General features: G+C 49.6%; 1 protein-coding gene across 2 annotated transcripts in view; it reads right to left on the reverse strand.

The window, feature by feature from the left end:
* Positions 1 to 1,838: 1,838 nt before the first annotated feature.
* MARF1 (meiosis regulator and mRNA stability factor 1) overlaps positions 1,839 to 12,101 on the reverse strand; it is a 38,772-nt gene continuing 28,509 nt past the window's right edge. Inside the window, exons 22-27 of one of the 2 annotated variants that reach the window (XM_040256816.1) lie at positions 10,182 to 10,412; positions 8,053 to 8,265; positions 7,035 to 7,095; positions 6,825 to 6,950; positions 5,332 to 5,502; positions 1,839 to 4,427 (exon numbers count right to left, since the gene is read on the reverse strand). In XM_040256816.1, coding sequence (XP_040112750.1) covers positions 4,183 to 4,427; positions 5,332 to 5,502; positions 6,825 to 6,950; positions 7,035 to 7,095; positions 8,053 to 8,265; positions 10,182 to 10,412 — 1,047 coding nt within the window. In that variant the 3' untranslated portion in view covers positions 1,839 to 4,182. The remainder of the gene's footprint in view (positions 4,428 to 5,331; positions 5,503 to 6,824; positions 6,951 to 7,034; positions 7,096 to 8,052; positions 8,266 to 10,181; positions 10,413 to 12,101) is intronic. The other variant, XM_040256823.1, reaches the window with a different exon arrangement.

Here is a 12,101-nt window from a genome sequence, read left to right on the forward strand (position 1 = left end):
GAAGACTTTCAGCAGAGGTGGAAGGGCCACCCTGACCTCTGCAGCGCCCCCAGCTGGTTCACCAGCATGGGATGAGGGGCCCAGTAGCTGAGTCCTTAGCCTCAACTATGGATGTTTCTTCCCCTTTCCTCCTCTGGACCCTGAACTCCCCATTTCCAAATCCTTCCTTTCCAGGACCTGTGGATCGTTCTCTTCATCTCGCTGAGGGAAGGTCTGGCCCTCAAACTCTGATCTTGTCCCACACGCCTGAAAATTGAGGGGCTTGCTTTCCCACCAGTTCTATAATTTGCCGACTGCATCCCAAAGGCAGCCAAAGTGTGAGGTGCTGATTGCTGTTATGTCTGAGTCTTGCGACCCCATGGACTGTAGCCCACCAGGTGCCTCTGTCCACGGGATTCTCCAGGTAAGAAAACTGGAGGGGGTAGCCATTCCATCTCCGGGTGAACTTCCCAATCCAGGGATCGAACCTAGTTCTCCTGCATTGCAGGCAGATTCTTTGCTGTTTGAGCCACCAGGGAAGCCCAAAGGAAACCAGGTCTGCTCCTATTTCCACCTAAGCTTTGCTCCAGGGCTGCCTACCTCCAGGGAGGGACTAGAACTCTGCTGGGAAAGAGCCACCACACTCGGGCCTTGCGACGGCTGATCCAAACAAGCACACTGGATCCGTCTCCACTCCATCTCTCCCCCAAGAGTGAGACCAAGCTGCTGCTGTCCCCACACATGCAGCTGGGAGACTGGCCGCGACTGTAGGAGCCGAAGTTCAGCTGCCCAGGAGGGTGTGAGGTCAAGTAACACAGTCATGGAGAGCCCGCTGACTGCTGGTTTACAGGGCAGAGTTGGGTTCCTGCTTCTCCCAAGTGCTAGAGCAACTGTGACCTGTCCCCAGCGCAGACGGGAGCCATGGCAGGTCACTGCTGTGGGCGGTGGGGGTGGGGGCTGGGATGCTTCTGATGGTTTGCTGACTCGGACCCTGCCTGGGCAGCTAGAAACCAGAGAAGCGAAGTCTCAGAGCACGAGGCTCCTCACGGAAAAGGCAACACACAGGTCGGCTGCACTTCGCAGTCAGTCCTGGAAGGTCACGGCCTCTCCCACGTGGACAGGTCTGCTCCCACTGACCGTGTCTGCTCAGCTGCCGTCTCCAGGTGGCAAATACAACCAAGATGAACGTGACGCCCTGTTTCAACCACCAGTCGAGACGTTCCACATTCCCCTGCCCCAACTAAAGGGGCACAGTGGCCTCTCAAGTTTTCTGGCTAAAACTGGCTACAGTGAAAGGTGTTTTGAAAGGACTGCCAAAGGTTTTAGAGAGACTGTTAGTGTTGAACTTTAAAAAGTTGCCCTTCATCAAGAATCAGTTTACCTAGAAGTTCAAGTCTCTTCTGTGTCCTTTGCAAAATCCTGAGCTGGGGGGGAGTGAGGGGGGATTAACAGTGGTCTCAGGAAAAGGGCTTCGCAATGGTGAAAGAAATCTTTTCTAAATAGGCTTATTCAAAAAGCAAGCCTGGCAGTGACCAAAACAACTACCGTCTGCAAAATGGATTTCTTTCCCAGGGAGAGAGTTCCCAGGTTTTATAACCAGAGGGTATTTTGTGATTATTGTATTTTCCTCACATGATTATAAGCTGGAGCAAGGCTGGAAACCCTGGAGGGTCCTGACCACAAAGTGCCAATAGTCCAGTCACCTGTTGGGGCCAGATGCCAAATTCAAAGGGGCTCCACGACGCCAGACCCATCTACTTCCCACCTCACAGATTCCCAGAAGGGATGAGAAGCCGACAGACCTGGGGGACAATCCCTCCCCACCCAAACGAACAGAACACTCACTTGGGGAACTCAAGTGTGATGCTTGCTTTTAAAGTTTATTGACAACTGTTTGGTCCCAACACACAAAACAGCACTTGAACCACAAAAGAAGTGTTCAAACAAAGTAGACAGTTGAGAAAAACATCTCTTCCCCCAAAATCAATTCAAAACAAACAGTGCAAGATGGGAAAGGGGGTTTTGGTGATAACTTCTTTTTTTTTTTTTAAACAGATAAATTTGATATATTCTTTCCACCCAGAAATAAAGTATTTCATTGTCTTAATTCTCATACGTCATTTTGTCACATCAATTAAGCCTCTAGATAAAAAAATAGATAGCAACTGGACTGGCCATTGCGGAGTACATTACAGACACCATGAGCTTTGCACATCTTCGAACGGTGACTGTTAAGAGTCATGCACACGTCCCAGGCTCCTGGCGACTTCAGTGAACGGTTCGACCACACCCTCACGACAGCGCACAACTCCAGTCTCTTCTTTGTCTGGTGCCCAAAGAAGCTGCTCTTTGAGGCTGTTCCAAGTGACTTGTAATGGTGCCTCGGGCATTTTTTAAAGTCCACTTTCTCTACCTTCAAGCAAAACTAAAGTCCACATGTGCAAATTCAGCCTTACGAAATCTTAGAATAAGGCCACTGATGTTCTCAACACCATCTTTATCATTATGTTTAAAAGCTTTCTAAAAAAAAGTGCACCTCTGGATTTTACTGACTGTCACACTATGTCTGTAGAGGACACGCCTTCGGGAAGACTGAGTGCCACGATGCCTACAAGGCTTTCCCAGGGCTGCTCCACCTTGGTCGGGGCTGTGTGCTGAGAACTGGGAATCGTTGGCTTCATTGAAAAGATTTGGGGAACAAAAAATCTTACTTGTAAAAAATCTCTCAAGAGCCCTTATTTTGTGGCATTTTATCAAAATGCTGGCTATGAAATCAGAGCCCATTTTCTGGCTTTCTAGAAGTTACAAAATAGAATCTTTTCCCCAAAAGAAACCATCTAACTAGTGGAAGACCTTATGCCCACAGGTTTTTTCCTGCTCTATGAATGAATCCGCCTTTTTGCCCAACAAATACAATCCATTGTAAATGTCAGGTTTCTCCAGGAGGCGTAAGAGGCCGCCAGTCACCGGATGCCTCAGCCACCTCAAGGCGAAGGTCACTCCACAGGGCAGTGCTCCCTCAAAGGCTGGCTTTCCATAAATGCCAACATCAGACACCAAAATAAACCCAAACAAACCCAAACATGCTTCCAACAGCGAGAAGTAACAGTAAAAGCAGACGCTATTAAAAGACGCTGAGTTAACAGACACAAACACGCGCATACAAAGCTTCCCAGCTATCAAAACAAGCTTTAAAATTACGAATACAAGGTTAAGTTGATCAACCTTGGCCTTCCTATGTATAGATAGAATTTCTGCCTCTTCCTAGTGGAAAGAGCATCGATACCGTTCCTGTCAAAAGCACCTCCCTCCTCACCTCTGATTTGTAATTTATGCATTTGATGCATATTCTAGAAAATCAGACTCTCTTCCCAACGCTGCCTTTTGACACACAATAATGTGTGTTGGAATTCAAATGCTGACTTTAAATTCATGACACCAAGACCATCTTCTTTTCCTTAACCTAATCCATGTCAAACTGGAACTTAACATAAAAGGGAAGCTTAAAACATCTTTGACTTTCTAGAAAGCTCAATGGAACCCCAAAGTGGAAACATTTTAAAAAATTTGAGATGAAGCCACATTTGTCAACTACAGACATAGTTAAATAAAAAAACAAGGCACGCTTACAAGTCACATGGAAGCCAGGAGCCTTCACATCCAACCAGGACATACACTCCTCCTGCCTTGCCCACCCTTCTTCAGTAAGTGATCGCGCAGGATCACTGAACAGACTTTTGCTTCATCATCATCTCATGCATTTGATTAATACTGTCTGAACACATCAGTAAACACAGGCTTAGAGACTACGTTATGCTACATGTAAGATTTTACCACTGGCGTGGCTTGATGGAAGTAAGACCACTTCCTGCGAGCTGAGTTCTCCCTGCTGTCTTCTTACGGAACACCATTCATTATACTTCATAATAATTAAGGAAAATTTGTTAAAATATATTAAGGATTCTTTAACAAATGCCAAGATATTTTTTTTTCCCCAAACAAGTCGGGGAGAAAAAGAAAAGAAAGAAAAACTTCAGCTTAAAGCTGCATTCAATGTAAAAGAAACAAAACATATGGAACATGTCTAAAAATGAAATAACTGGCTTCTAGGGGGAAAACAGAAAAGGTTGTGTTTTTTCAACCTGCTTTTGTGTGCAGAATCAGACAGTGTTTTCCCATCCTAATTCTATGTTCAAACGAGACTCAAAGCTTGGTTATAGGTGCAAAGGAAAAGTTGGCTGCCAATTTTACTCTATTTTTGGGTTGCTTTTTGGCTGGGCTTTCCATTGGGTCCTTGCTGAGCAGTGACTCTGGGGTTTCTGAGGAGGGGCTGGGAGGCGCTGGGACAGCTGCTGAGACACCAGGTGAGCTGGGATCAGGGGGCAGATTTTCGTTCTTTATTGGTACTGGAATTTCAATTTTCTCTTCTTGGTTTAAAATCATAATTTCTGTAAACACAGGAAAGCAAAACATATTCAGTTCTAGGACCTGCCAGCAGTGTTGGTTTTCAGTTCCTCTCATTTCTCAAAAAATTAATCCCCGATCATCACACACATGGTCTAATTTACACGTTAGCTCTGCGGCCAATACCAGGCATCACATAAGTCAGGTATTTAAAAATTGCGTCTCTGCTCTTCCTTGAATTACAAAACTTCAGAGACCATCATTTTCGGCTACAAATCAATGGGCCATCCGTGGTTTAAAAACCCTTTTTTTTCTGCTTTCTCTGCCCATTCATTCTCTGTCAGGTAGTGAAGGACCCAGAAAGCCACATGTGACCTAAAGACTTTCAGACCAGAAGGGGCCTGGTACCAGGGAGCCCTGGCTCATTCCCCTGCTCCAAAGGGATCTAAGGCGGGGGAGGCAGGCACACAGGCAGGCAGAGGTAGGGGAGAGCCATCCAGGCCACCCCTGCCTGCGCCACAAGCTGGGGTCAAGGGCAGATGCCCCCTCCCTCCCCTACTCACAGCCCCCTGGAGCCCCAGGGCCTTCCTGGGGCTCTGGTGACGGGCAGGGGCTGCCCCTGGAGTGGCTGCTCTTTACAAAGCGGGGAGCACAGCCAAGGAGGCCCCCACGTGCTGCTCCGTGGGCTCCCCGCCCGAGCCCAGTTGCAGTGCCCTCAACACCACTGTCGTGCCCTGGCCTGCTGCTTCGCCAGCACCTCAGGCTGTGAGCCCAGTCCTGCAGGAAAGCTGACAGAAGGGTCTGGAGTAACCCTCAGAAGGATTTTTGTGCCTGCAAAGGTAGAGTGGCTCCCTACTTCCATCACACAGTTAACGTCTTGGCGGGAAGTGTCTGCTGTCTGACTGGGGCCACGAGAACCCGCTCCCCAAGGGACGCAGTGTCTCCCACCTGAAGGCTCCGGAGGGTGCTCCTCAAACCAGATGAGATCGGCAGCCTGGAGAACGACGGGATCCGGCCTCAGCTGCGGGGACGGCAGGCAGGAGGGGACGGGCGCGCACAGAAGGTCCACCGGGGAGTCGTCGGTCAGGCGCAGCAGCTCCTGCTCCACAGGGTGGGGCCCTGGGGGAGGCGGGCGGGGGCAGGGGAGGTCTGCTCAGGACCAGGCGGCTGTGGGCCATGCCCGAGGTGCGCCTTCTCCCTGACTCCCCGAGTTCAGGACGCACTCAAGAACGCCAGGTTTTTTTTAAAAAAAACAACAACCCATTAACAGAAAGGTCTGAGTCCTCTCTCTAGTACGTGAAAATGCTGCAGCCAGGATCGCCCGATTTGTGTTCTTATGAATAGCAAAGGACAATTTAAAAGCCCACAGCAAGTCCTTGGAAGGAGCAAATGTTCAGGATTGGAGGACTCGGGTCCCAGTTCTGTCGCTGCCTCGCTGCATGCTCTCAGGTAAGCTGCCATTTCTGGAATTTCAGTTCTTGGTTAGGATGGAGGTGACTGCTGGAGGCTGTGCTAACAGCCTGAGAGGATGAGCACATCCGGGTGCTTTGTAGAACTGTAAAATGCTAGAGCCGATCACCCGATCAACACAGAGCACAGCAGCGCTTGTAACTATTTAAAACGACTTGCAGAGCCCTAACATAAAATGGCAATGGGCGCAGAAGTCAAGTGAGCTGATCCCTATCTTGTACACAGAGAGGGCACATAAAGTCGGGGCGCCTCGATGACGTGCTTCAGTTAACACTAGTGCATTCCTGTCAACTCTTTCCCAGGAAAGTCCTGCGATTAAGACCCCCCGACACAACTTCAGTCAGGGGTCGGGCTCCACAGCCCCCTTCCCCACCAGCCCTTGACTGTAGCTTTCTGTGTCCTTGCCCTGGCCACTCTTGGCAAGAACCTTGGGAAGTGAGTTTAGAGGAATCCCCTCATCCCTGATATCTCATCAAGCTCCTCATCCCACCCCACCCCCAACCTCTGAGATCTAAGAACCCTCCCAGGTCAGCCGGAATCCTCCAAGCCAGACATCTTCTCTTGAGTTTCCCAGTCACCAACACCCTGGCTCTGCTCCTTGACTGTAAGCCTCACTTGTCCTTGCCTGCAGAGCTAAGCTCCATCTCCCTTTCCGAGGGCAGCAGAGTTGATCCCACTCCAACTGTCTTAAAGTATTTTAACAAGCATCAGAATTGCTTTTAACATCTGAACAAGGCTGCCATACTGTCCTAACAGGGGCTACCAACAGCCTTCAAGAGCCTTAACTGGTCAACCATCAAACACAAGCCAGTTTTTTCTCTGTTATTAACCAAACACCAGACTCCTTTGGAAAATGTACCAACACTTCCCTTTGAAGAATGAAGATGACCCTGCTGTTGTCCTTTCCCGACCCACTCCAACTCTACCCAAGCCACATCCTGGAGACGTCACCAGAGTTTTCCCTCTCTCACCGTCGCCACCCACTCCGAGTCTGAGTTCCGAGGCCGGGGGAGACTCGGGCACCTCCAGGATGCGCTCGGGAGCTGAGGGCTGGGTCTCATGACTGGCAGGGGAAAGACCGAGTGAACTCATGCGACCTGGAGGACAGAAAACACCCGTCAGAGGGGGAGCAGGTGACAGACCCGGGGCTTGTGAGGGGGGTAAGGATGGGGCATACTTACTTTTCATGTCATTTTTTAATACTACAATTCTCTTATGACCATGTCCTTTTATCCAGACCACCTGCACACAAGACATACTACTGGTTAGGAAGTGGAAAGGGGAAATAAACCCTAAAATTATGTGTCTGGTAACATACTTAAACATACTAGGATTTAAAAAGTAAATTAATGTCACAAAAAATTTTTCGACACTTTGTTTTAAAGCAACAGAGGATGGAGACACACGCCCCTTATAAAAAGCTGTGTAGTCTCAGAAATCATGAGACTTGGTCTTACTCCTTATGGCTCTTAAAGACATCACCTCCCAAATACCAGCTCTGGTATATAAATGAAGTTGGTTCTCACGTGGGAGCTCTTACCAGCTTTTCCAGATACTATGTTCACCTTAAAAAGAATGAATGGCTCCCTCATGCCTCTCAAGCTAAAGCTCACTAAACCTAAAACAAAGACCCCTACCTAACCATGCTGCCACCGCCTCTGCCAAGAAAGGGCCAGCAGTGGCCCGTGGGACCCAGCACCCTTCTCACATGCTTCTGTCACCAAGCCCCCCACCTCGCTCTCCAGCTGTCCCAGCCTCGCGTCCTTTCCCACTTCAAATGCCAGGCTCCTCCTCCCCTCCTGGTTCTCTCCACTCCTCCACGGACAGCACCCCTAGGCTCCTTTGCTCTCCCCACGGAGTCCCTGCCCCCGTAACCGAGCTCTTACTCTGCGGTGAGGCACCCACTGGCCCCCCCACTTCTCACTGCCCTGCGCCTGCTCACAATGCCCGCCGCTCCTCTCTTCATCACGTGGTTAATCAGCTTCTGCACATCGTGAGGACTCTGCTCTGGGATCCCCATGCCTGGTCTTCCTCCAATGAATTTAACAAAGGTTTGCAGAATGAAGAAGAAACACTAAAAGCATTTTTTTGGGGGGGGGGGCCAACAGTATGTATGTTTTGAAAGGACTGGTTCAAAACGCCTGCCTTTTCAATCTGTCCAACAGAGGACACCCTTCAAGAAACTCAGAAAACACCCACCTGCGGGATGGCTCCCAGCAGCTCCTCCACACTACTGAAGCCATATGTCTTGGGCTGCAGTGCTTCTCCAACATACTTGGTATAGGCCATGGAAAATTCATGAAGGAAAAGCTGCTGGTAGTGGTAAGTATGAAGCAAAGACCGAACGTTCTTGGCAAACAAATACAGACTTGTGAGCTTCACACACTCCTCTGTCTTGTCATTAGTAAAAACCTGGTCCAGGAGAAAACAGCAGTATGAGAAACTTCCAGAGTGACAGGTCCTGCCTCCTGGGAGAGAGGGTCTCTGAGAGTGAAGAGAGATGCCAAGTCAAACTTGAAAATGGGTCATAAGCCAGGGAGGAGGGGAGCCTGCTCCAAGGATCTCCTCCAAGAGAGGACTACAGCCTTGAGCAACTCTGATTCTGTCTGCAGGTCTCCGGCAGCAGACATCTGAAGAAATGGTGTGTCAGAAAGCAAGGAAACTGGTAAACTCAGTGAAAGGAGGCAGTGAAGAGGGAGAGCTGACCCACAGGTGGACAGAGCAGCAGCAGACAGTGGGGACTGAGGCCACCGACACTCATCTCCCCAGGACACTGGGATGCGGGCGACGACTTCAGTGTCCTTTCAACAACAAAAGCACAAAACTCTTCTGTCCTCAAGAAACAAAATAAATCTCTTTACATAAGACTTAGTCTTTAACATGCCCTCCCTGGAGATCTCTGAGAGAAGGGATCTTTCCCAGCCTTAGCTGGCCATGGGAAGCCTTTTGTCCTGAAATGTCGTACAACTAGCGGTCATATATTCATACTTGTTCTGATGTGTGCGCTCAGTGTCCAACTCTTTTGTGACCCCTTGGACTGTAGCCCACCAGGCTCCTCTGTCCACGGAATTCTGCAGGCAAGAGCGGGTTGCCATTTCCTACTCTCGGGGATCTTCCTGACCCAGGAATTGAACCCACCTCTCTCGCCCTTCCTGAACTAGAAGGCTGGTTCTTTACCACAAGCGCCACCTGGGAAGCCCTAGGTGTCCTTTCCAGATAGGAAATTCACAAGAGTGTGGGTTTGTAGCCATGGGGGCTGAGGAGAGGGACACCCAGAGCAGGGGAATTCTTGTTAAACTGATCTAACAGAAATCTTGCAGAAGGCAGGCTGGCTAGGATGATCAAATAACAATGGCAGGGAAGTTCTCTCCAAACTGAGCGAGGGGGCCCATCAAGGAAGAATACCAAGGACAAGGTATGGTCTAGAAGGTGGTCAAGGGAGCTTGATTAATGTTTGCTCAAGGAGAGAGCTTTTAAATTATTTAATTATCAATCACGTGGCTATATGGTAACAATCATTTTCTTACATTGCTGTTTTAGTTAACATCCTAACTAGAATCAATTTCTTTGGGGGGACTATATTAGGTTTCTGGTATTAAAATTACTTTAGGTTCATAAAAGTAGTGGTGTGCTTCCTATCTTTTTTTTTTCCAGGTGACCCAGAAGAGGTTTTTAAAAGGTTGGAGTTATTTGTTCTTTAGGTGAGCTGAAACTCAGTTCTTAACCCATCTAGTTCTGGTGCCTTTGGGGTTTTTTTTTTGGCCGTACGGTGGGGCATGCAAGGATCATACTTGACCACGCCCCCTGCAGTGGAAGAGCAGAGCCCTAACCACTGGACTGCCGGGGAAGTCCCCCTGGTGCCTTTTGTCAGTAGTAAAATTTCAGTGATCTTCAGTCTCAAAAATTTGTGTTAATTGGTCTAAGTTTTAACTTCTTAAAAATCTGGAGTCAATTTGATCTTTTTATTGGGATCTTACTTATTTCTCCTAGGAAGTAAGTGACCACCTGGTGACCATCCAGTCAACCTTCCTTTCTGACCTGCATCTGACTGGTAAGTGACCTGAAGCCATCATATAAGCCACCTAATTCAGAAAGTGGTGGCAGCAGCAGCATCCAGCCCAGCACAGGAAAAGGCACCTCAGTTCAAGGGGCCAGAGGCTGGGGCTCTCGTCCCCGCTTATCACTTGCTTGGGCAGGATGCCTGCCCCTGCCAGGGCCTCTGCTCATCTGTAAAACGACCAATCAGCCTAATCTGGACCATTCCGTGACCGAGAGATACCCGATAGTCATTTTCATTGCGGCAGTTCCAGAATCATTACCATTCATACCTCAACTAGGTAAGGCAGACTCTTCAGAAGTTCGGTCAAGGTCATGAAACCGTATTCACAGGGGTTGAGAGGAGTGTTGTGGGTGCTTTCATAGTGTCTCTTGAGCTCATCGACAGAAAGGTGGGTGGCTCCCTCCCAAGACATCAACAACACCAGCAGCTGGGCAGTGAGAGCACGCAGAGACTTGCGGTTGATCAGCTGAATCTGTTTGCCAGATTCCATATCAGCAACCTGGGGGAAACAAGAATGCACCCTCTTCAGGACTCGAGAGATGGCCTGAGTCACAGCCTCTTCATCTAGTTTCAGACTGGCAAGTGAGACCATCAGAGGAAGATCCGTTTTTCTGCAAAACTGAAGTACAGTGAATGGGTTTGCTGCACATTCTTGGGGACCCCAGACCAACACTATGGACCAACTGCAGAAGTTGTTCTCTCCTGCCCTGCTAGTCCATAATCAGAAACACCCGTGGACTCCACCACTCCTCCAAGAAGAGACCGGCCCGCTGACATCCACTGGCACAAGCTTATGGATTAAGGGTTGGTGTTCTCAGGGAGCAGCGGGTGGTGAGACTGCAGTGACCCTCCACAGAGCTGCTCTGCACTTGACTCGCCCCCAAGGGTGTGTCCTAGGGACCGGACACAGGAGGTGACATAAGGCCTTCTCTGCCCAAAGGCAAGCAGCATTCCTCTAGTCCATCAGGAATGAAAAAACAGCTGGTGCTTTCACATCTGACTGTATGTCTACTTCACAATTTTTTTTTCAGATTCGCAAGGAGATAAGGGGTTTAACTGATTCACTGCACAGGGAGGGAAACCTGGTGAAAGAGACACAGGTTATCGTTTGGGGACCAAACAGCATGTGAAGAAACAAGCATTTGGTGACTGAGACCTGCAGACCTTGGTCAGGGGTGAGTCTGGGATGTGAGTCACGCCTGGAGTGAAAACAGGCAGAGCTCCAGGACGCACCCTGCTCAGGCACGGGCAGGCAAACCACTGCCCACCACGCTGGCTGTTTTCCCCTTTAGCTGATTTCCAGCCAGCACCACGGTCAAGATCAGAGGCATTGGTCCCTCAGAGGCAGAGCATGGGGGCAGCACTTGACGAGTCAGTCCAATAGTAGTGCGCCTCTGATGCCAACTCCCACCCGGAGATGGGACAGGAGGCTGGTGGGTGGACTCTGACTCCACTACGGTGGTTACGGACTCAGATTCAGAACTGCAGATTGCCTCCGCAGACCTGGGGTTTAATCAATCAACAGATCCAAGTCTAGGGGACTCTGAGGCATCTTCCTAGATTATCTGGTCAGATCATTATTAAGGATTCCTGACATAAGCTCACTAGGTGATTCCAGGATATAGCCTATCAAAAATGCCAAGGCTCAAAACATACCTGGCCTTATTCTCTAAGAATCGTAGAGGGCTTGGCATTTCTCAGAAGCCCCCAGGACACCACCGAGTGCAGCTGGGGCGGCATGAGCTGCTGCCGTCTTTCCTGGCTTCACCACTCCACCCCAACGCCCCAGCTGCTGGCCCTCCTTCATCACGGTTGGTGGTCATGGCGTAGGGTCTTCGGTCCACTGAAGACCACCACTGCCATCATCCTGAGCAAACGAACACTTGGGGGCCTGTCTCACACCAAGGCTTTCAGTTTCTCCATGCTCTCATCTCCAAAGACATACTCTTCTACTCTGTTCCACTCCAGACCCCAACCCAGGCCACACTGGGGACCTTATCACTGCCCACTTCCAGAATCACTCATTCAACCACCCCCGCCCACCCCCCACACACACATCCTGCATCCAAGGGCAGGGAGGCTGGAGCCGACACGGGAGTGGGAGATGGGAAGGCAATGTGAATGCTGAACTCTGATGCTTCTTCAGCTCTGCCAGCACAGACTCCTATTTCGTCCTGGTTCAGGAGCC

Source organism: Oryx dammah, unplaced genomic scaffold (genome assembly GCF_014754425.2).
Source record: "Oryx dammah isolate SB20612 unplaced genomic scaffold, SCBI_Odam_1.1 HiC_scaffold_2, whole genome shotgun sequence".
Taxonomy (NCBI): domain Eukaryota; kingdom Metazoa; phylum Chordata; class Mammalia; order Artiodactyla; family Bovidae; genus Oryx; species Oryx dammah.